The sequence below is a fragment of the Bison bison genome, unplaced genomic scaffold (genome assembly GCF_000754665.1).
Source record: "Bison bison bison isolate TAMUID 2011002044 unplaced genomic scaffold, Bison_UMD1.0 scf7180017864060, whole genome shotgun sequence".
NCBI classification, from domain to species: domain Eukaryota; kingdom Metazoa; phylum Chordata; class Mammalia; order Artiodactyla; family Bovidae; genus Bison; species Bison bison.
In genome coordinates this window covers 2,665,787-2,690,399 of record NW_011494632.1, presented here as the reverse complement: position 1 = coordinate 2,690,399, position 24,613 = coordinate 2,665,787, and the positions used below count along the sequence as shown (strand labels likewise).

Below are 24,613 nucleotides of genomic sequence, written 5' to 3'. Positions count from 1 at the left end.
CCCGACCACCTGAAGCTGTCCTATCAGACAGGCAGGGGAAAAGCTGCTTGGGGGTGTAACCCACCACCACATCCACCCTCTGCCCTCCAAGGCTGGGCGTCCATGGCCACAGATCTTCCTTGAGGATGGCGAGAGATGACATGCCTTGCTCCCCACCACCACCGCATCCCTCAGTGGCCGGACAGGCAGCATCTGACCCGGTCCACTCTACCTTCCGCCGGCCTTACCTGGGCAGCGGCAGCTCCACCTCCAGTGACCCTTCGCTCTGGTCATGGTCCGCATCAGGATCACTTCCAGGACCCAGGTCCGGCGAGGCCGCTGCACATGTGTCGTCATCACTGTCTCCGAGGGCACTGTCGGAGCTCTCGTTCCGGGGGAGGCCACCTTCCACCCTGAAGCCGGCATCGCCACTGGGCACAGGAGTGGTGCACCCGCTCGTCACGAGCGCGTCTGCGTCCTTGCCCCTTTGACCCCCCGGCCTTGCTGGCGCACCTGCAGGGCTGGCAGGTGCGCATGGGGTGGCAGGTGCGCCCGGAGCCCCAGCAACCTCCACGGCAGCCTCGGTCCTGACATCTCTGCCCACCCCAGATACCCCAGGGGACCGGGAGCACATCAGAGTGCACTGGTCCTGGCCCTCCTGGGCTGGGTCAGCAGCCGCCCCAGGCCCGGCCAGGGGTCCCTGTGCCGGCTCTGGCTCCGCACACCTGCAGGCCTGTAGCCGCTCCTCCATTGCTTTGGTGCGACTTTCAAAGTCCGACTCCGGAGACACGGAGCTCCCAATGTGGAAGGTGACCTTTTCCCAGGGCGGCCTGTCCCGGAGACGTCCATCAGGGCATGGCCTGGCCGCCGACCGGTCTGGCAGCTTCTTGGGCATCTCCCCTCCTGGCTCCGCCCCGATGGCTGGAGGGCTCATCTTCAGCCCGGCACCTACACCTGCACCGCTGGGGAGCCTCGCAGAGCCGCCTCGAGGGGGCTCCTTACTCTCCTCTTCCCCGCATGATGCGCCCTGAGGTCTCCACGTGCCGTGGGCTGTCAGGCTCTTCTCCAGAGCCCCACCTCCTTCTCCATCAAGTTGGGGACACAGGTCTCTGGGGTCAGCATCTACCGGGACCCCAGCCAACCCCTCGGCTGTGGTCACGGGCAGGGTGGGCGGCAGGAGGGCAGGCTCACTCCGCACCGTGACCACCACGTACTCGGACTCCTCCACCTCCCCCCTCTCCAGGGCAGTGGTGATGCTGCTCCCGTGCAGTATCTGCTCGCCTTGCGCGGGGCCCCCACTCCACATCAGCTGGTTCTCCTGCAACTCTGAGCACCGCACGAAGTAGGTCAGCACGTACAGTATGCGCTGCACCAAATCCTTCTGCTTCCCCAGCACCACCGTGCGCGTCAGCCGCACTGGAGAGCCGATAGCTCCGTAAAGGTCGCCTAGAGGCCAAGTGGACACAAAGACACAGTCATCTGGGTGAGCGCTTCAAGGCTGTGTCAGCCTGAACAGGAGAAACACGGATGCCGTGTTCCCAGACCAGACTCACTGCACACACCCGAGGCACACACACAGGAGTCGTTAACTCCTAGAATGACCATCTTTTCGTTTCCCTCTAGGGTGGAAAGTCTGCCTGGGAAGGCCGGTCAGGAGCAGCCCTGCTCTGGGTGCTCATGGGCAGTGTGGTGTATGCTGGGTGCAGTGCAGGGATATGCTGGGTACAGCACCAGTGTGTACACTGGGTTCAGTGCAGGTGTGTGCAAGGCGCAGCATGGGAGTGTGCTGGGTGCAGTGCCGGCGTATGTTGGGTGCAGCATGGGTGTGTACTGTGGGTGTAGCACCAGCGTGTACACTGGGTCCAGGGCTGCGTGCAGTGCCATGCACACAGCCCCCGTTTGCGGGCTGGGTCTCACCATGCAGGTCAGTGGGCCAGCTGGCTCCCTTCTCCCCAGGGACGGCTAAAGCCAGAGCCCTTATTTGTGACCAAACCAAATCATTTATTTTGGAAACTAGAATGATGAGATCTTTTCTAGAAGAATCCGAGGACAATAAGCCTTGGGGTTACATCCAAATTCTGGGATCTCTGAGCAGAAGTGCAGTGAATCAATTCAAAATACTTAATGAAATGGTTTGCTCAATACACAGGAGCATCAAGTGGAATCAATTTGATTAACAAGAAAAAAAATCACTTGGGCATGAATAATGAATCTGATTTTTTACTCTTGGGTCATATGGAAATTCTACTGGAGAAAAACGCGCCATAAGTTGTATCCTGACATGCTGATTAAAAACTGGCTTAAGGTAGAAGAAAGGCAAACCTTTGAGAACCAGCAGCACAGGCTTCTCATCACAGGTATCTGTCCAGTGCCTGACTATTAAAATTACTGCATTTCATAAAATCTGAGTACTACCCTTGGTAAGGTGTATCTCTGGTACTTTGATAATAATATTGACAATTACAACAAAAAGCCAACACTTCCTGACTGCAGGCACAGTGCTGAGTGTTTCACGTAGATTTATCTCCCTTACATCTCTGCAGGAGCAACCCTGAATCAGAAACCACTTTGGGAATAATCAGAATGCTGGTATAAATCAAAATGTGCAACGACCCTAAGTAAAGGAGAGGAGGTACATGGTGACAGTTACAGGTAAGAACTCAGGAATCTGGACTCCATCTAGAGGGAGAGGGGGGAGACAATTCTTGTGAAGTTGCTCAGTCGTGTCCGACTCTTTGCGACCCCATGGACTGTAGCCTACCAGGCTCCTCTGTCCGTGGGATTTTCCAGGCAAGAGTACTGGAGTGGGGTGCCATAAGGTTAAGACTGAGCAGAAAGTGATAGGACCCATCAGAAGTGGGTCCTCTCTTCTTGAGAGGATTCCCAGAAATAGACTCCGAGAACAGGTAACGGGCAAGGCAGAAGTGTAGCCACACGATCCCCTCTATAAAAGGACTAAGTTACAAACTAGTAGAACTTTACCTCGGAAGCTTTGTACCTGACTGAGAAACCATGCAAGAATTGAAAATAACTTAGAACTGTAGCTGCTCTCCGGACAAGCACTTTTGTTTGAGAAAACTTTCTTGACTAAGAGCATGTTACTGCTACTTCCTGTGATCACGTCTGCTGTGGCTGGGGTGTCACGGCCGTGTCAGGGATTCACACGACACTACTGTTAACTCGGCCCCAGTATTCATCAAGAAGATGAGCGGGAACACGGGCGGAGCTAGGTGGCAGTAGGGCCCGTCCCGGCAAACTCTCAAACGGGCCTTGAAATCATTCAAGACAGACCTTCTCTTTGACTGAGGAACTGTGATTACAAGTACATTAGCACCAGGCATATTCCTGGGCATTTATATGTTCCTGTTTGCTGTGACTTGGTGAATGTTTAATAATAAAAATAATAATAACAATCATTTGAAATAAGTGTCTCCCTGTCAAAATATTACAGTCCTCAATGTTCTGTAATACTGGAAACCCAACCATCACTTAACCCTTGGCTTCATAAAGCTCTCCCCTGTGACTGTACCCCAGGCTGCACCCCGTCCTCAGTGTGTCCACAGCAGGCCCTGCTGGATTGTTGGGATGCTGGGGGGTACTTCTGAGAACATATGCTCTCCTTTGAAAGAGGATTTTGGGCCCAGAGGAAGGGACTCTGCCTAGTTATACCAAACACATGGAACTGATATCAATTAGTTAAACTTCACATGGCAAGCACAGCTAAGTAGAAGTATACTTTTCTAGTTAAATGTATACCGCTCAATTCATGTTCCTTTAAAATAGGTGACTGGGCACCAAGAAACACCATGTTTTCTAAACATCTGGTCCCCTTCTGTCACTGCTGAATAAGTTTTTCTTCAAGCCTGTTGTCCACAACCAGAACGGCAGTGCCTGGCCCTCCCTGGGAAGAACCCAACGACCCAGGAGTTGGGCTCCCGGCTCCTTCCTCTGTGCTGATGGGCTGTAACAAACCCCTTCAGGACACCCGTAAATCCTTCAGTTAACTCATCTGCACCTAGGATCCCCCTAACGTGGGAAACACACCCTCCTTCCTCCTCACACACTTCATGACCCAGGGCACAGAGAAAGACAGCTTTATTATCTGTAATATAGTGAGGATGCAGCAACAGATTGAGAATGAGACTCTAATTAATTAGTATGTGCAGAAAGCACCTGAAATAGAGTGTGGCTCACAGTGACAGCTTTCATTTCATTACTATTAGAATATGCTCTTTCCCAAGTCTGCTGTGCCTGTCCCCTGTCTGCAATTCTTTTCTGGAAAATGCTGCCCTTCTAACTGTGCACCGAAGAACTGACGCTTTTGAGCTGTGGTGCTAGAGAAGACTTGAGAGTCCTTTAGACTGCAAAGAGATCAAAGCAGTCCATCCTAAAGGAAATCAACCCTGACTATTCATTGGAAGGACTGATGCTGAAGCTGAAGCTCCAATACTTTGGCCACCTGATGCAAAGAGCCAGCTCACTAGAAAAGACTCTGATGCTGAGAAAGATTGAGGGCAAGAGAAGGGGATGACAGAGGATGAGATGGTTGGATGGCATCACCGATTCAACTGACGTGAATCAGCAAACTCCAGGAGATAGTGAAGGACAAGGGAAGTCTGGTGTGCAGTCCATGGGGTCACAAAGAGTCAGACATGACTTAGTGACTGAACAACAAGTGTGTCTTCCTTGAAAACCCCCTCTACTCACTCCTCTATCTCCTGGGGCCCCTGCTATGTTAACAGCTGCAGCAGCAGAATGGACAATAAGGCCACTTACAGATAAGCAGTGGAGTTCCCACAGCAGCCGTGAGTCATCACATCCCATAGCACAGACGGAGAAGTAGAGGCACAGAGGTTAGGCTGCTTGCCCAGGAGGCAGGGTTTTAGTCCAGCCGTCTGGCCCTGGCCCTCACCCTCCACACTGCACACTCTCTCTCTCTCTCTCTCTGGGCTGGCTTCTGCCCACCCCACCAAAGGAGTGCTCAGGACATTCTCAATATAACCTGCCTCCTCCACAGGCAGCAGGCGTCCCAAGAGTGAGCTGCCTGGCATCCCAGCCCTGGGTCCAGCCGACGGACGGGGTCGTGGGACAGAGCAGGTATGCAACCCTGACTGGTCACTGCAGGCTCTGCTGGTGAGAGGCTCTGGCACCCACCTCTCCCACCCTGAGCCCTGGTCTCACAAGCCCATGCTCCGCCAGCCACCACGTGGCATGCCAGGTCCCTGTGCCAGGCCTGAGCGCGAAGCTCAGAGAAGTAGCCCAGGGGGCGGTGGACAGAAAGACAAGGTCTCTGCCCTCAGCTCAAACTTAAAAGGTAATGGAATCACAGCGTGTGCTTACTTGCTTTTTTCTGACTTTCCTCCTATCCAGTCCACCCTCTCTAGGGCAGTGGGCCTCAACCAGGGGGTGTCCTGCCCACTATGGGACACTCAGCAATGTCTGGTGACATTTTTCACCATCACAACTTTGGAAGAGGGGTTTTCACTGGCAGCTGGTGAACAGAGGCCAGTGATGCTGCTAAACATCCGACCAGGGATTTCTCTGGTGGTCCAGTGGCTAAAACTCTGTGCTCCCAATGCAGGGGGCCTGGGTTCCATCTCTGGTTAGGGAACTAGATTCCACACACTACAACTAAGACCTGGCACAGCCAAATAAATATTACCAAAAAAAAAAAAAGTCTGACCAGGCACGGACAGCCCCTCTCCCCACAACCAACAAAAAATTTTCTGGTCCAAGTGTCAGTGGTGCCAACATTAAGGAAGCCCACCAGAGGAGGAGTCGTGGCTGCCATGTGGGAGGACCCAGAGGGCCTGCATGGCTTTGAAGACCAGAATGAGGCTCTGGTGGGGTGAGGGTCCTGCTTTACAGGAAGAATCTGTGGGCCAGTCTCCTGTTCCCTGCCAGCCCAGTGACACCTGGGAATCACTGGGTAGGATGGCTAATATCAACCGAAAACGTTGCTGTTTCTTCAGTTCCACCCCACGCGGCCTCTGAATGGTCACATCAGGTACTGACCGAGCTGTGCCCAGAGAGGATTGTACGGGTGTGTCTTGGCCAGCATGTTGACCAGCTGAGAGGTGCGTTTCTCGGAGAAGGCTTTGATGGGTGGGTGATCAACGGGCATGACAGTGGGTACCCAGGCCAGGTGGTAGGTTAGGACTGCAGTCAGCAGGGCAGCAAAAAACCTTGGAGAAACGGGAGAAAACATAACCAAGTGAGTCAACGCAGGAAGAGGCAGTCACCCACAGCACGTACACGGGCGAGGAACTGCCGTGCAAGGCCCCAGTGGGCCGTCCTTACTGGTTCTTGTTGATCTGCTCTATCAGGAGTGTAAACTCCTTGAGGAAGCGCTGGCACAGCTGGGTCCTCTCCAGGGTGCTGGACATCATGGCCAGCCATACGGGCTCGGCGATCCTGGGCACGGAGTACAGGCTCCAGATCGTCCCTCTACAGAAAAGAAGGGGAGCAGGGAACTGTCACAGGTCGTCCCTCTACAGAAGAGAAGGGGAGCAGGGAACTGTTGCAGGTGTCGTGGTGGATGACCTTTGCATAAAGGAACCCAGAAGAAAACAGTCATCTGGATCTGTGGAGCCCCTAAGGCATTCAAAGCAGAATATAACACAGGGGTCAGGTGCAGGGCAGGAATAGAGACACAGACAAAGAGAATTGACTTGTGGACACAGTGTGGGAAGGAGATTGGGGGTGAACTGGGAAAGTAGCACTGTCATATATACATTACCGTCTGTAAAACAGACAGCTAGTGGGAAGCTGCTGTATAGCACAGGGAGCTCAGCTCGGGGCTCTGCGATGACCTAGAGGGGTGGGATTGGGGTGCGGGAGGGGAGCTCAAGAAGGAGGGGACATATACGCATACTAATGGCTGAATCACGCTGTTGTACAGCTGAAACTAACACAACTTTGTAAGGCAATTATACTCCAATAATAAAATGTTTTAAACAGAAAACTACAAATAAAGTAATATGAAACAGGGGTTGGTAAACAAGGACACAATGTACAGGTCAAATCTGACCTTTATTATAAATAAAGCTTTATTGGCACACGGCCATGTGCATCATTTCCCTATTATCTTTCGGTACATTTGCACAACGGAAAAGCTAAGCAGCTGCAGCAGAGACCCCTTTTCAGGAAACATATACTGAACACTGATGTAAAGTATCCTTTAAGATGCCTTGTGTCAGAATCTAGGGCAATTTTTACAGGAAAAAAATATAAGGAAGAAAAATCAAATATGTTAGACTGAAAATGTGACCAGAGGCAACTCAACTCTCCCAATTTCTCGTCAGCACCTTCCTTCTCTGAACCAAAGCACTTTATTCACTTCACATGAAAAAGCTACATAAATGTCTCTTCTTCACTATATTATTTACTAGATTGTTATACGGACTAACAGAATCAAATTCTTAGGACAGTATGCTGTTAGGAAACTGATTAGTCTAGTCATATCATTTTACAGGTTAAGAAACCGAGGTGTAGCAGAGCTAGGTTCCTCGCAGCAGACATACACTCCAATGAGGACGCCTGGTGCCGCGGGCTCTGCTCCAGCCCATGTGGCTCACAGGGGTCTTTCCAGGGAGCACACCGACTTAGCCTAGGCTTCCATTCCCCACTGAGAAACTGGCTTTAAGAAGCACTGCAACAGCCCTGCTCAGCCTGTTGACCATGAATCCCACGTGCCCCCCAGAGCAGACCACCTTTCTGCCTCTGAGGTTAGGACACATCCCCTCTCCCTGGTGAATATACACGAGGCATATTCTGACCTCAGTTTGGGGTCATGTGCATCAAGGAGCTGGGACACACAGGATCCTGCCTTGGCACAAAGCAGAGCATCTCTGAGCAGGCAGGAGGGACAAGTTACAGCCACATGGACCTGGGGTTCACTTACTGAAACCAAGGCCTCCAAGCACTAACACACCATACTGTCATCGTTTCTGAGCAGCGGTTTGCTAAAGTAAGAACAAGACCCATACATCCACAGTGAGGCCTCTGATCCTGCACTTTAAGATCTGGACCTCTCGTTAAACAAGTGTGCAGACGCTCTAGCACAAGCCAGCCTGGAGTCTGCCACAGCAGCCCCAGGGCGCCTACACTGCAGGAGGTTCACTAGTCACCACACTGCCACCGAAATACACAGCTGCACATATTCCTTAAACATCTGACTTAGTCTGAGCAACCCCAGATAATGAGTCATGTGTTACTGGAGTACTTTACACATAACTCAGGGCTCAGCAAAGACTGGATGGAGACTTTGCTTCAAACAGCATCTGAGTTCACCAGCCTTTACCTTAATCATCACAAAAACCTTCTAATGTTCTAAGAATTGTAAACATTTTTGTTATGCAGCTAGAGAGGAACAGTTAGATTCATTCATTAGCTCGTGACTGTTTCAGAGGGGACTTCCACTCCCCGCCCAAGAAGCGGGCTCTAAGGAGTGCTGCAACAACCCTGCTCAGCCTGGTGATCGTGAATCCCACCTGCCCTCAGAGCAGACCACCTTTCTGCCTGACACAAGGGGCAGGACCTCTAGAAAACTGGTCTCCAGGATACAAAGGTCATCAATCAGGAACTCAGAGTAAAGATACACTAGGGTGACCATGTGATTTATGTCCCGAGGAGGACCCTCACGGGGAGGACACCAGGTGTGCACAGGACGGTCCTGACAAACTGGAGTGTGATGTCCCTGACACACACACTCTCCCCACCTGTGCTCTGGAAGAACACCTGGGCTTCAAGTTTCTGCATCTGTAAAATGGGCCAAGAGTGCTTACTCTGAGGGTTTTTGTGAGATGACACAAGACATACGAACATCAATTTTCTCCATTCATTCTGGTAGAGACAATCAGATCAAAGACTGTCCTTCAGGCAGTCATGAGGATAACTTGGTGCTGGTGACTTAAACTTTTTGCTCCTTTGGGCCTTAGCTTCCAAGGAAGGAGCGGCTAAAATAACCAATAACTGCCAGCTCCCTAGTTGGAATTTGCCCCCAACTCTGAATTCCGAGTCATGGTCTCCACGTATGTGGAGGTTCAAGGTTGCTGCTCCACAATGTCCCTTGCTGGGTTTGCCAAACGCTGTCAACTTACCTGAACTCCCCCAGAGCTTCCATTAGACGGCTGACATAGAACTGGACACGGAGACTCGACTCTGCTATCTTCCTGCAGGAAATCATGGCCTTCGGTGGAGAGAAAAGAAGCCACTTTATGCTGAGACGACACTCCTTCACAATCATCTACCAGGCTTTATTCATGAGACAAGGTTACAGCCCACATGGGAGGCAGTAATTCCCTTTACCAAAGCAGTGAGCACCTGCTGACTGGCATCAGTGTACCTATGGATCTGTCTACCACTGCTGCTGCCAATCCACGTGCCCCGGGAAAGCGATCCAGTAGAGAGAGCCCGCCGCCCTTACAGCCCTGTGGGGCCACGTACTGTACTTTCAGTACCTTTTCAATGGCACTCTTCAGCCTGTTCATGTGAGATTCAAACAGGGGGAAATGAGAAAAAAAGAAGTCCTGGAAATTCCTCTGTGCCTCTTCCTTCTCGCACAGTGAAAAGATGATGCTTATGGCAATCTTCTTCCTCCGGACTATGGCCGGGTTGGAACTGCAGGTTTCTTCGGCCAAGCTGAACGTCTCATCCATTGACCTGGAAGGAGAGGGGTCGCCCTGCCGTCAGTGGACCACGGTGAAAATGAGCCATGAAGCCAGGATGACACCCTGACAGCCTACCAGGGCATGTGGTCCTCACTCAGAGCACATCCCCTGCTAAGCCGTCCTCCTCCATCAGATTCTATTGTGAAAATGAAAACCTCTACTTGATACTCAGTGTTATCCTAACATGAAAAGAAACTTCAGTGAGAACTGAAAGTAATTTTAAGTGCCCTCTTATTAGACACTTAGTCCTTTTCCCTTGAACTGTGTTACATCAGACTGGTGGTATTTTGGAAGGGGTGTGAAACATCTGTTGGCTCAAAACACAGGCTCTCAGTTTTAGCTAATAGATGCCGGTAGATAAGACTCTCTGAAAGGGAAGGTCTGCTGCAGTCCACTGTGTGACCAGGACATCGCGTTTGGACATTTACTAGCAGCCAAGGCTTGCCTTCCCAGGGTTACTAAAACTATTAGATGAAGTTACTCCTCTAAATGCTGAGACTAAGCCACGTGACCTTGAACATTCTCCGGGAAACCCTCCAAGAAGAAAGAGCCCCCTCTTTTCTACTATAGTCAGCACCTGGACCAACTTAACGTTCTGTGCAAAGACTCTGCTTCTAGGATGAGAGAAGCACGAAGCCAACAAACTGAATACGTATTCAATTTGTTGTAAGTGATGAACCTCACAAATACAGCCAATCCAGGTCTCTCCTTTATTCTGAAAAACCAGCATATGACCATGTAGCTGCTAACAGCAAGAGTGAAAGATTTTTTAAATTATTTTGTTTTTTTTTTCTATTAAAAAAAAAAAACACCAAAGCAAAGGATGTGCATTCATGCTAAGTTGCTTCAGTTATGTACAACTCTTTGCGAAGCTATGGACTGTAGCCCACCAGGCTCCTCTGTCCATGGGATTCTCCAGGTGAGAATACTGCAGTGGGTAGCCATGCGCTGCTCCAGGGGATCTTCCTGCTCCAGGGGATCTTCCTGACCCAGGGATAGAACCCACATCTATGTCTCCTGCACTGGCAGGCGGGTTCTTTACCACTAGCGCCACCTTTAGGAAGTCCCGAAGCAAGTGACATCACACTGCAAATGAAAGAGCCTAGCATGGCACAAGGTAGGTTTTGCAGTAAATCTTTCTCATTGACCCTAGTGTTCAGCTTCGTCTGTTGCTAAGCACAGGAGGACGCTGCCTCCTTCACGTCCCTTACTACAAACTACACCCCGATGGCCACGTCTGCTGGCAGAACTCAAGGCAGGCAGCCTCATTCCCGGTCTTTAACTTGTTATTTAGTGCTCTACTCACAGGAGATTTCGAACATACCCACATTTTAAAAACATACACACATCAGAAGTTTTATGGTCAAGAAAGCTATCTCTTTTAAAATGAGATAAAAAAGGAAAGGAGACAGGCATCGTGTTCAGACCTCAGAGGACCATGTCACTGATGTGGCTGATACATCAGTAAAAGACTTCACTCACAGACACGCCAGGGGAAGGACACGGTCTCCCAGTGCTCTTGTAAATGTTAGGCATTGAAATAAACCAGCAACTGCTTTCTCTGAGAAACCCCTAGATCCTAATTATTTGCTTGGCAGAAAGAAACTGTCGAGGCGCTCTTACGATTTTACTTAATTTCATACAATGCTCCCTCTTTTTTCCCACAGTACCTGTCCAATAACTTTGATTCTCTGCACCAGTTTATTTGTATTCTGTAGAGGAAATTCTGAGCTTATGTTACACCAATCCTTTCTTGCAACCCTTTCTTCTTTGTCATCTCCTACTTCCCTTTTTGCAAAAGTAAGAATGCCTACATCAGTCTGCATGTCTTGGTCAATGTGGTCTCTAATAATCAAATTGCAGTGACCATCGAGCTCTCTTCAGATGTCTGAGTCAGCTCTAGCTCCACCCTGAAAACAGTAACCAACTCCAGTCAGCACAGCAGACGGTGCCACCTGCTGAATTTCTGAGAATCACCCGCAGCTCTAACAGCGTGTTGGCTCTCACTTGCTCCCCTGAACTCTAAAGCAGCTGAGTTTCCTTCAGTCTGTAGCAGTCTTGGATTGGCCATGCAAACGGGAATAAATCAGGCCATGTGGTATTTACAAATATACTTTTTTTAAGCTTGGGATCATTTTTTTTTAATTGGAGGAAAATTGCTTTACAATGTTGTGTTGGTTTCTGCCATACGACGACTCGAATCAGTCATAATGATATACATATCCCCTCCCTCTTGAGACTCCCTCCCTCTCTATCCCAGCCCTGTAGGTAAGCACAGAGCGCAAGGCTAAGCTCCCTGCGTCACATTACACAGCAGCTCTCCACTAGCTATTTCACACGTGCTGCTTTCCCAGCTTGTCCTACCCGCTCCTTCCCCTGCTACGCTCACAAGTCTGTTCTCTGCCTCTGCATCTCCATTTCTTCCCTATAAACAGGTTCATCAGTACTATTTTTCTAGATTCCATATGTACGCATTAATATATGATATTTATGATATTTGTTTTTCTCTTTCTGACTTGCTTCACTCTGTATAACAGGCTCTTGGTTCATCCACCTCACTACAACTAACTCACATTCCTTTCTTTTTATGGCTGAGTATTACTGTAAATATGCTTTTAAGATCAACCTACATGACAGCATGCTTCAAAGTGTTTTTCAACATTTAACTATGCACACAAATACTTTACCATAGCTTTACCGTCAGGGCACTAGGTGAGATACACAGTCCATTTTGCAAACATGGAAACTGAGGCAGAGTAACTGACTTGCTTCAGAACAGAAAGGTTTTCAGTGACCACGCTGCAATTAGAGCCCAGGGCTTCTGTTTGTTGGCCCTGGCTCACTGCTTGGACACTGGGAATGCCCAGGGCTCTGGCCCCACGTCTGATCCATCTGCTGGGGTCACCCAGCTGAAGCACTGAGGGGAGGGGTGGGGAGCAATCACACAGCTGACAGGCCTTCAAGTCAAGGGAAGGCCAAGCTACACACTGAATTTTTCTTATTAAAGAAACCAAATAGAACTTTGTTGACACTTATGAACAGCATTTACATACGTTATGAATACTTCAAGAACCTAAATGAAGCCAAAACTCTACTATTTAAGTACATCTCAGTGACCCGTAGCTGATCTCAGGACTGCTTAGCCTAACTGCTTACGTCATCTGAACTTACACTGAATCTGTGGATTACACTGGAATATATGAAATCACCATTTCTATAGGTCAAAGAACATCTCATCAGCAACTCTGGTTACTCGTTTTATAATTCAAGTCAGCAGCCTTTCTGGCACATTACAGCTGCTTCTTCAGGGTTTCAACAGCCCCACTAAGCAGGGAAATCTCTGCAGCCTCTCTCCCACACCCCTCTGCATCAGCTGGTAAACTGCCCCCGACTCCGCCTGCCCTGTCTCCAGGCACCAAAGCTCCCCGGGTGGGATGGCAGGGCCCCGAGGTGTGGGTGTCCACGAGCAACCAACACTATGGACTGTGAAGATCCTCCCTGGCCACCCTGAACTCTCTCTGGAATGAAGTCTTTGCTGTGACTTTTCCCTCAGAGCAGAAGCAATCACATCTCTGGCATCCACTGTTCTCTGGTCCAGAGTCAGAGACTAATCCCCACTCCCACAAGGGTGCTGCCACAACGGAGATGGGCGACACCCCTGTAACTGAAGGATCGTCACAGGCAGTGATAGGTGCTGAGTCCCTGCAGCCCTTCCATCCTGGGTGTCAGACAGGACAAGCCCAGGGCCAGCCCAGGCTGTGCGCCCTCGCAGGGCTGCTCTCAGAAGAAGCTTGAGGTAATATTCAGTGGGTACGATCTTGATCCCTAACTGGGTCACCTTTAACTTGTGCTCTCTAAGTGAAGTCTGATGGGGTGATGACGCATGCACACGGGCACGCACACAGATGCCAGGCAGCTGAGCACACGGGGAACTTGGACGCTGGGCAGTCAGCCTGGGGGCAGGCACATACCCACACGCCAGAACCCAGGTGCCACGAGGCCCCAGGTGGCAAGGCTGGGACCTGGGCCAGCAGATCCCAGGTGGTGGCAGCAGAGGTCACGGCTGTGGGAGAGGGAAAGGGCTTGGGCGAGACATAGTGGAGGCAGCTTGTCTGTCTATCATCAGAGCCCGCCCTTGTGGGGTCTACAAAAATACTCAGCTCTTTGTCTTGAGCCCCAGGGCAGTAAATTATCACAAAGAAGAGCCTACAGTGGACAATGCAGTAAAGTATTAATACATCAGGGAGTTACTAGAGTTCTTCAAAGAGTTTTTAATCTCTCATTTTGAAAACTGCAGCAACACTGCCAAGCAAATACAAGCACAGAAATAGAAATCAAGTGTAGAGCTTGTTTCACTGGATAGAAAATACCCATTACTTTCTAGATGAAGCTTTAGATGATGAAATTATTAATAAGGAAGCCTATTTTAAAATTAATTTTCCATATAATTGACAACATAGTATAGAATGCATAAACAGGCATTCTGAATTACATGCAATGCACAAAGACACTTCTAATTTCTTGTAAGACCTCCATAAGTTGCAGGAATTGGCAGAGGAAACATTAAAATAATCTTGTATAAATTTACATTTAAAACTGAATTCAGACATACAAAATGGATATGTGTGAAGAATAACATCTTTAGCAAAACTTCTCCATAAGAATAATCTTATCTAGACATACTAAAATTTATATTTTTAAAGTTTATTAAAAATTTATCTCAATGTTGTTATGATCTATACAATTCCAGTAACTGTTACAATAAACAAAATGAGCTTTCCCAAAATAAAAAAATTATCAAAAATTATCTGCCATCTTGGCATTTGAAAGGAGCAGCTAACACCGCTTTCAATTATGCCAACTGACATACAAATTCTGATGACCTAAACAAATGAATCTGCAGAAAAGTGAGCCAGAAAAATCTTATGAGTCAAGATATCATATGAAGTATTACTACTGATTATATAAAATGACTGCATCCAAACTTTTTTTTGCAATTTATAAGTTTATGTTAATAGTCATGGATCACTATTATTCCTATTATATTTTGAAAGTAAAATATTTTTAATATATTTATTTATTTGGCTGTGCTGAGACTTAGTTGCAGCATGTAGGATCTAGTTCCCTGACCAGGGATTGAACCCAGGTCCCTTGCATTGGGAGTGAGCAATCTTAACTGCTGAACCATCAGGAAAGTCCTGAAAGTAAAATACTTTTAATGGAAAAGCCTTACACTCATTTTATAGGTTGTTCTCAAAATGCCTGGAGCATAATTTTTTAAAAAGAAACATTAACACGTGATGTTAATTTTGGGAGAAGAGGGTGCCGGCAGCCTGACGCCCTCTACATGTCTCAGCCCCCCATCTCTGGTTCTTTCAGGACCACTTCCATGAAGGTTCCCCAAGCCCCAGGACCTCCAGAATGCTGCCTCTCTCTCCCAAGCTCCAAACACTCTACCCTCTCTAAGCATTTATCTTCTTTATACCATTATTTACCTGTGCGATTTCACGAACTTCTGAAATGCAGTTGTGCAGCTGACTCTTCACTCCCTCACAAACCCTATACATGCTACTCACAACTCAACTTACTAAGTCAACCGACTGTCGTCTGGATTTTATAGGGACAACCATCTTCATTCCCTTTTAAGTTGTGGGTTTTATGAAGAAGAGATTGGAAGCTATTGATGTAACATCATCATAAGTCAAAAATGTACATTTTGCAATGTAACTAAACTTTAGATCTGAAACCAACTGAAATAAAGGCAAAGGATATCTTGGTACCATCTCTATTCATAATCAAACTCATGACTGTTTAAGAATTTAAGTTTTACCAAAAAAAAAAGTGTATGTTACCATTCTTGGGTTCATATATTTTCAAAGACCATACTATGTCACCATAAGCCAAGATTTATTCCAGCCTTCTCACTTACACAAGCTACTCCCGGAGGGGAGCCAGTACAAACAGAGAATGTACTCACTTTAAATCAACACAGATCTACCCAGATATTCCCAGTGTCTTTCCTGGACCCTCAACTTGTAAACTTCCAGGCTGAGCCGAAGCTGAGTGGAAAGCTTCCACACTTTCCCAGGGATGTCAGGTGAACACGGTGTCTGCAGGCACCCACTAGCTGCCCACCTGGGTGCCCCTTGCAGCAAGGGGGACCCAGCTTACCTCCTGGGGATGATGCCATTTTCCAAGCTTGTGGTCTGGCTCCGAAGCCAGCGGCGCTGGTAGCTGCTGGACGAGGAAGTGGAGGAGCTTGGAGACGGGAACGGTGTGATCAGAAGGCTGCTCAGGGAAGCTGCAAGAAGAAGACTGGAAAGTGAGAGTTGAACTCAAGGAGCCTGCATGAACCTACACAAAAAGCACAAGCCCAGGATCCTAACTGTTGTGGTTCTACAGGCCACACCCAGCAGGGGGAGACCGGCCTCCCTAGGACTTCTGTACTGTGAGGAAATATCCCATAAAAGGGGAAACAAGTCAAAAGGAACAGGGGCCACAGACAGAGCCTTGCATCCATGACCAGACCTCACTTACAAATGCAAACAATTATTACTCATCCACTCAGAGTGCAAACTGAAGATTTCTGATACAGTGTTCCACAGAACTATTGCTATTGCTGCTGGGTAACCAATGCCCTACACAGCGTTTACTCACACACATTAACCTCTTTTGACTGCTTCTTCACTCTATTTAGAGGTGAAATCCAGGCAGAAAGGTAGTTCCTCCACACAGCACTGCCTCTCCTGCACCCCCAGCCCTAAATGCATAGCATTTGCCCCCAGGCCCGGCCCACTGCCACTCCCTTGCTGTGAAAGAGGAATATGTGCATGTGGGGTTGGAATGCTGGAGGAGGCAGACTTTTTCTCTTTTTACCTCCCCAAGTTACTGGGTCAGGTAGAGAAGGGGATGGAATGTGACAGGCAGCCAGTCGACGTTTTCAGACACAGGTACTGACTTCACTAAGCGCAGTATACCATGCTCGTGGACACCACTGGAAGGCAGCTTCTCCACGTGAGCCATCATGTTTTTATTTCTACTTTCACAGGCAGATGGAAATACGCTGAGTCCCCAGCGTGAGTTCTGAAATCCTGCAAGGGTTGCCTGGCTGCCCGGCAAGCATCCGCAATGTGCCAAGCGCTGTGCAGCGCGTGGTGGCCCTGCATGGAGCTGACGGCTGCAAGACCAGAGAACCCCCAGCCACAAGGGTGCGAAGCTAACAATCTAGGCTTCCTTGTCCACAGCAGAGGTGCTGTGAGCATCCATGAGACGCTCTTCTTCTGATCCAGTCCGCATGCACAGGGAAGGTAGAGCTTATTCATCTGTGGATCCCTTGTATCCAGGATGTGCCTGGGACACAACGGACAATTAACACAGGTTTGCTGAACGCATGGCACCTCTGCACTGAAGTGCTGCCAGGTGAGGCTGGCCTGGTTTCAGCCTTGAGGCTGGACTTACACCTCCAAATTCAAATCCCCATTTCAAGTATCAGTGAGTAGGTAATTCTGTTGAGAATTTTGAAGGGAGATAGAGTTCTTCCTCAAAGTAACAGAATACTACTTAATGAAAAAAATCCTAATTAGACATGTCTGCTCCACTCCCAAGTTCTTAAAATCCCCTATAAGATCCAGAAGATCCTCGTTCCCTATTTCCAAATCTCAGGGTGCCTGGTCTTATGCTGAGCACATCATCTTCTTGGCAAGTGGAGGACACCATTGAGATGCAGCACTCGCATTATAAATACTTGTCCCTACCCTGTCACAAAAGCAGGATGGGATGAGCTAAGGACACTGTCTTCTGGAAGTCATGCTCATGCTGTGTGCTCAGTTGTGTTGACTCTCTGTGACCCCATGGACTGTAGCCCGTCAGGCTCCTCTGTCCACGGGATTCTCCAGGCAAGAACACTGGAGTGGGTTGCTATGCCCTCCTCCATGGATGTTCCTGACCCAAGAATCAAACCCAAGTCTCCTGCGTCTCCTGCATTAGCAGGCAGGTTCTTTACGACTGTACCACCTGGGAAACCCTCTGGAAGTCCTACAGCTGCAAGATTCTTCTGCTCAGTAGAGGAGGAGTAAGACCCAGGCCCTCCTTCAAATCCCAGCTCTGTGGCTCACTGGGACACGTGGGTGGTTCACTTAACCTGTCAGCTTTCTCATCCATAAAACAGGAGCAGTAAAGGAGCACACCTCAGTATGTTTCGTGAGAGCTGCAACCTGCTAGTGGGTTATAAATTATTTAGCAGATCAAAACCGGTCTTTTAAAAGAGAAGTATGAATGGAAATAGAGGGCAGTGTTAACACTAATTTATGACACTTTTGTTTGTCATATATAAAGACGTTTGTTACTGGATCATGATGTGAAATGCATTAGTGTGGGTGGCAGACAAAAGAAAGCTTTAAAAACCACTGACCTATTTCACACAGTTCCTGTGAGGATTAAACAAATCAATACATGTAAAACACTCAGCCAGTGCCCATACAGTAAATGTTACCTACTTACTCTCTGACAATTCTTAGAAAAGGTGGGCCAGGTAAGACATTTCAAAGTACTACTAAAAGGTCATTACTTCTGAATAGTTAATTGTGAAACGAACTGAGAACTTGTAATAGAGACATGAAAAAGAAAAGCAAAAAATTAAAATAAAAAAACCAAGGAGGATGTTCCCTTTATCCGTACTATAGAATGTGGAATAATAATTGTGATAAAAACATAAGCTAAAGGCTGGCTGAGCGTTCTCCAACATTTCCTGAAAAATATTCTGGGGGCTTCCCTGATGGCCCAGTGGCTAAGACTCTGTGTTCCCAATGCAGAGGGCCCAGATTCAATCCCTGGTCAGGGAACTAGATTCTACAGGCCACAACTAAGAGTTCACATGCTGCAACTCATGATTCCATGTGCCACAACTTAAAAAAAAAAAAATCTCGAGTGCCACAATTACCAACACAGCCAAATAAATAAAATAAGTATTTTAAAAATGCATTTTGATATCACATAGGAGGACTTTTATGCAAAAGTACTGTAGTGTATGTAGTCAATCATGCGTGCATGCTGCATTGTTTCAGTCATATCCGACTCTGTGCGACCCCATGGACTGTAGCCCACCAGGCTCCTCTGTCCATGGGATTCTCCAGGCAAGAATACTGGAGTGAGTTGCCATGCCCTCCTCCAGGGGATCTTTCCAACCCAGGGATCAAACCTGCATCTCCTGGGTCTCCTGCATCGGCAGGCGGAGTCTTTACCACTAATGCCACCTGGGAAGCCCGTAGTCAATCATACGTTTTAGCAAATGATACAGCGACAACTCTCAGACACAAGAACAGGCCTCATTTTACCTTGTAGCCTATTGCCATTTTCATGAGAAAAGGATGGATTCAATCCCCATTTAGTATGTGTGGCTATGGGCTGGGCCATGGTCTACAAGGGAGTGCAGCCTGGATGCTGCTGGGGCGCTGGTCCCCATCCCCAGGGCTGAGTGGGCTTCCCTGGCTAGTTCACTCACTTCACTGTGGGCCTGGCATCTCCAGGACACCAAAGAGCTTCTGCACAGGAGTTCCATAGGGTAGGTCCCAGCCCACACCATGCTTCCTGTCAGCTCCACAAGTTGGTGCCTCGGTTGTAAAACGTGCGACTTTCAGTTAAATTATTCACAGCCTCAGCTTCAGCTTTAAAAGTGCTATGTCTGACACTTCTTAATATTTTTAGTATCGCTCTTCTTTTTAGAATACTTTTATAATTAGCACAAATGCTAATGCACACAGACTGCAAAGATTTTTGGAGTTTTGCACATGAATAAGAAAACAATTTATGCTTGCATCCCCACCCCCCCGACAGAGGAGGGCTCTTCAATAAGTGTCTATGTATTCCTACAGATATTAGCGATAAGAAAAAAGAATACATCTATAGGCTTAAAAATGTCAACTGCTGGCTCTTCTTGACCTGTTTTGTTCAAGATAAGGATTCAGCTTTATCTGGAAATACGTCTGCTATTTGGAGAGCTTACTGTATTGATGATCTGACAAAATCTGGATTCAAAGTGACAACACCCTGAAACTCTTAATTCCATTTGCTCAACTTTGACTGAGCACCTACTAAGTTCCTGGCACTACCTGGGCCTGAGGCAGAAAGTTACAGCACAGAAAGTTCTTAACAAGCTCTGTCCTTAACAAGCCTGCATGCATGGAGTAAATAAACAAGATGATAACAGAGAGTGCTAAGTTCACATGATTTTCTTTACGAAACCAGGACAAAGGTTTATTCTCCAGTCAGTGGTCCAAGAACACCCTTGTGAAAATGGTACATCTCAACTAAACCTAAAGCCCAGCAAGAGCCAGTCATGGAAAGGGCGTTATCAGATGTTCCCCAGGAAAATGACTAGATCATCTGAGTGTGTCTCTTTTAAAAATCTGTATGTACTCCTCCTCGTATATATGGGGAACATGTTCCCCCCACCATTCAAGGATCCACTGAACATCTCCTATATGTCAGGCAGGATTCAGGCTACTGGGGATGGAGCAGTCAGCGTGACTCAGTAGCTGGGTCTCTGCCCTAGGGGAGCTTACTCTTCATGGGAAAAGCAGCAGCAAGCAAAAATCCCTAAGGAATTACAAAACACAACCAGAATGTGGTGAGTCCACAGGGGCAAACTCAACATTGGAAAAGGAAATGCAAACTCAAACACTCAGAAGCTGCTACGATTCCTCCAATGGGAAGAACTGTGAGTTTGGCTGGTTGATGCTGCTGCAAAATGGAGTCATGTGCTCTCCGACCTGACAGCACACCTGGGACAGTGCAGAGGCAGGACTGCAGCAAACATCTGGGTCTAGAGTGCGGGTTTGGACTTGCCAGATAGCCCTCACTGGCAGGAGACACCTGGGCGGAGGAACCCGCAGAAGCCCCAAGTCCTCCATCTCTTGCACAGCTTGGACAGAACAGATGAGGTGTCTTTGTTTATGGACACACTCGCGCCAAAACTCAGTTCAGTTCAGTCGCTCAGTCGTGTCCAACTCTTTGCGACCCCATGAACCGTAGCACGCCAGGCCTCCCTGTCTATCACCAACTCCCGGAGTCCACCCAAACCCATGTCCATTGAGTCGGTGATGCCATCCAACCATCTCATCCTCTGTCATCCCCTTCTCCTCCTGCCCTCAATCTTTCCCCACATCAGGGACTTTTCCAATGAGTCAGCTCTTCGCATCAGGTGGCCAAAGTGTTGGAGTTTCAGCTTCAGCATCAGTCCTTCCAATAAATATTCAGGGCTACTTTCCTTTTAGATTGACTGCTTTGGTCTTCTTGCAGACCAAGGGAGTCTTGGACTTTTCTCCAACACCACAGTTCAAAAGCATCAATTCTTGGGCGCTCAGCTTTCTTTATGGTCCAACTCTCACATCCATACATGACCACTGGAAAAACCATAGCTTTGAGTAGACGGCAAAGTAATGTCTCTGCTTTTTAATATGCTGTCTAGGTTAGTCATAACTTTCCTTCCAAGGAGTAAGCGTCTTTTAATTTCATGGCTGCAATCACCATCTGCAGTGATTTTGGAGACCAGAAAAACAAAGTCAGCCACTGTTTCCACTGTTTCTCCATCTATTTGCCATGAAGTGATGGGACCGGATGCCATGATCTTCGTTTTCTGAATGTTGAGTTTTAAGCCTTTTTCATTCTCCTCTTTCACTTTCATCAAGAGGCTCTTTAGTTCTTCTTTACTTTCTGCTATAAGGGTGGGGTCATCTGCATATCTGAGGTTATTGATATTTCTCCCTGCAATCTTGAATTCAGCTTGTGCTTCTTCCAGTCCAGCGTTTCTCATGATGTACTCTGCATATAAGTTAAATAAGCAGGGTGACAATATATAGCCTTGACGTACTCCTTTTCCTATTTGGAACCAGTCTGTTGTTCCATGTCCAGTTCTAACTGTTGCTTCCTGACCTGCATACAGATTTCTCAAGAGGCAGGTCAGGTGGTCTGGTATTCCCATCTCTTTCAGAATTTTCCACAGTTTCTTGTGATCCACACAGTCAAAGGCTTTGGCATAGTCAATAAAGCAGAAATAGACATTTTTCTGGAACGCTCCTGCTTTTTCAATGGTCCAGTGGATGCTGGCAATTTGATCTCTTGTTTCTCTGCCTTTTCTAAAACCAGCTTGAACATCTGGAAGTTCACGGTTCACATATTGCTGAAGCCTGGCTTGGAGAATTTTGAGCACTACTTTACTAGCGTGTGAGATGAGTGCAAGTGTGCGATAGTTTGAGCATTCTTTGGCATTGCCTTTCTTTGGGATCGCAATGAAAACTGACCTTTTCCAGTCCTACAACAGGCTAATGTGACCAGACCTCTATTTTCTCTTCAAGCTCAGCTTGCAGACTCTCCCCTCACTGCGTCCAGCCTCCCTCTGTTCCCAGTACATAGCGGTCTTTATGCTGCCCACACACAAACTTGCAAAGCCTGTTCCCAACCCTGGGCTCTGCCCCAGCAGCCCCCAAAGTCTAACATGTTCTCTGCTCTGGTCTTCACCAAGCAAGTTAGCAAGGTGCTTGAGTCAACTGAGACTTCAGCTTCCAGGAGAGGCATTCCTTGAGCAAGCACTCTGGTGGTGACTGAAGCCTGCCTACATTTTATTGTCTTTCTCTGTGTCTTCTCTATTGAATATAAACTACATGTCTACTTGATTACTGATCTCTCCTCACATCCAACAAAAACGTCTGGTGCATAAGATTCTCAAGAAAAGTTGCTTCATGATGTCTGTCTCAATCAACAAGCACAGCAGACCCAAAACATTAGAAAAAAAATTTCTAGAGAGTTCAAAACCTGAATTTGTTAAAAAGCTTCCTGTGGTCAAAACTGTATAGAGAGCATAAGGATTTTCTCCCCACCTCTTCATTTTAAGTCTTTTTTATGTTTGACAGGGAAGCGTAGTGGCTCAGATGGTAAAGAATCTGCCTGCAACGTAGCAGATGCAGGTTCGATTCCTGGGTCAGGCAGATCCCCTGGAGAAAGGAATGGCAATCCACTCCAGTATTTTTGCCTGGAGAAACCCATGGACAGAGGAGCCTGGTAGGCTATAGCCCATGGGGTCAAAAAGAGTCAGACACGACTTAGTGACTAACACTTTCACTTTGATGGTGGAAGTGATGATGGTGGTGGTGGTAATGGTGATGGTGGTGGAGGTGATGGTGGTGATGATGGCAGCGGCGGTGGTGGTGGCAGCGGCGGTGGTGGTGATGATGGTGGTGGTGGCGGCGGTGGTGATGGTGGTGACGGTGATGGTAGCAGTGTGGCTCTGAGCCTGAACCCTTTCTCTCAGTTTGATACAGAGGGTACTACAACTAAAACAGTACACGACAACAGCTTTTGTTGACTGTAACACTAACAGTACTTCTCTTAAGAGTTTCTGCTTATTAAACACTTGAAAAATATAAAGTTCTTTAAAGTTCAGCAGTTGTGTTTCTAATCACAGAAGAGTTGAAGTACTTAAAAGGTCAATTATTGTCTGATAGGAAGACGTCTTTTTTAATAAACCAAACAAGTTAATTGGCAAATCAAATTCTGATTAAAACACATTTAGCTCCCAAACCATAGAATTACTTTAAGACCACATACAGTCCTCAAAAGCACCACAGGTAACTTTTCAGTTTTAATAAAATTTCTTTAAAACCCCCTGAATGAAAAGACAATGTTCTTCTCATCAAGATTTCAAAACATACCAATTTTTAAAAACAGACTTCAGGGGACTTCCCTAGTGGTCCAGAGGTTCATTGCAGGGAACATGGATGCCATCCCTGGTCAGGGATCTAAACTCCCACACACCATACAGTGTGGCCGAAAAAAGAAAGAAAAAGAAAAGAAAAACAGACTGCATTTTTAGAGCAGTTTCAGGTTCACCACAAAACGGGAGTGGCAGGTGCAGAGTATGCACAGGTGCTCACATGCACAGCCTTCCCCAAGAGCAGCATCCCCACCAGAGGGCATGTCTGCTGTGACTGACCACCCAGAGTCCAGAGCTTCACGGGGGTTCACTCCTGGGTACATATCCCACGCTGTCTGGACAGATCATGACACGCACCCACCACTACAGCACCACACAGCATAGGTTCACTGTCCTCCCCCCATCTACCCCCACCCAAGCCCTGACAACCACCATCTCTTTCCTGTCTCCATCGCTTTGTCATTTCCACGATGTCACACGGTGATTCTTACAATAGCACACCATCACATCAGCCTTTCGTGACTGCCTTCTTTCACTTAGTCATGAGCTTTTAAGTTTGCTGCTGTCCTTTCTTGGCTTCATAGCTCATTTCTCTTTAGCATGAAAAATATTCGACCAAAAATACCTTACATTTTAATCCCTCATCTAGGATATAAATTCTAGCCTAGCCCTGGTGACCTACTCACTCTCTACATTTATATGCCAAGTTATGTAACTTACCCATGTCTTTGTAGCCATAGTCTGAACTCTAAGAACGAATCTACAAAGGATTTGTAGAGGTTGGTCCTTTGTTCTTCCACACAAATAAAAGTGATTTTGCCCAACTTCACAAGGGATTTTAATTGAAATTACACTGACTTTACATATTTATTTGTGGAACTCGATCTCTCTCTCCAGATAATATATATGCATTCCTCTAACAACGATTTTAAAATTTCTCCTTGACAGTAGCACATATCTTTTCTCAGAAATATTCTTAGATCTCTTGTAGTTTTGCCTGCAGTGTGCATTACTTGTTGATTCTAATTTTTCTTAAACAGGTATAGATGAATACAAGTCTAGAAAGGAAAGAGGTAATGTGAAAGAACTGACAGATTTGTGAAGAGAAACATCTATTTTTGGAGCACACCAAGGGTCTGGCCTGAAATATGAGAAGCACAAAGAACTGAGGAAGCTGAGCTCCGCCCCAGCTGCAGAATAGACAGTCGAGCCCGAATCAGCGCTATCCTTCCAAGCCCTCCTCTTAAGCTCAACTGTG

General features: G+C 47.5%; 1 protein-coding gene across 6 annotated transcripts in view; it reads right to left on the bottom strand.

Moving 5' to 3' along the window:
* Positions 1-24,613, bottom strand: part of FNIP2 (folliculin interacting protein 2) — a 105,917-nt gene that overhangs the window by 20,526 nt on the left and 60,778 nt on the right. For all 6 annotated transcript variants that reach the window (XM_010836088.1, XM_010836090.1, XM_010836091.1 and 3 more), the window contains 6 exons: positions 15,822-15,951; positions 9,441-9,642; positions 9,081-9,169; positions 6,280-6,426; positions 5,995-6,164; positions 228-1,425 (listed from right to left, as the gene is read on the bottom strand). In XM_010836088.1, the coding sequence (XP_010834390.1) occupies positions 228-1,425; positions 5,995-6,164; positions 6,280-6,426; positions 9,081-9,169; positions 9,441-9,642; positions 15,822-15,951 (1,936 nt within the window). The remainder of the gene's footprint in view (positions 1-227; positions 1,426-5,994; positions 6,165-6,279; positions 6,427-9,080; positions 9,170-9,440; positions 9,643-15,821; positions 15,952-24,613) is intronic.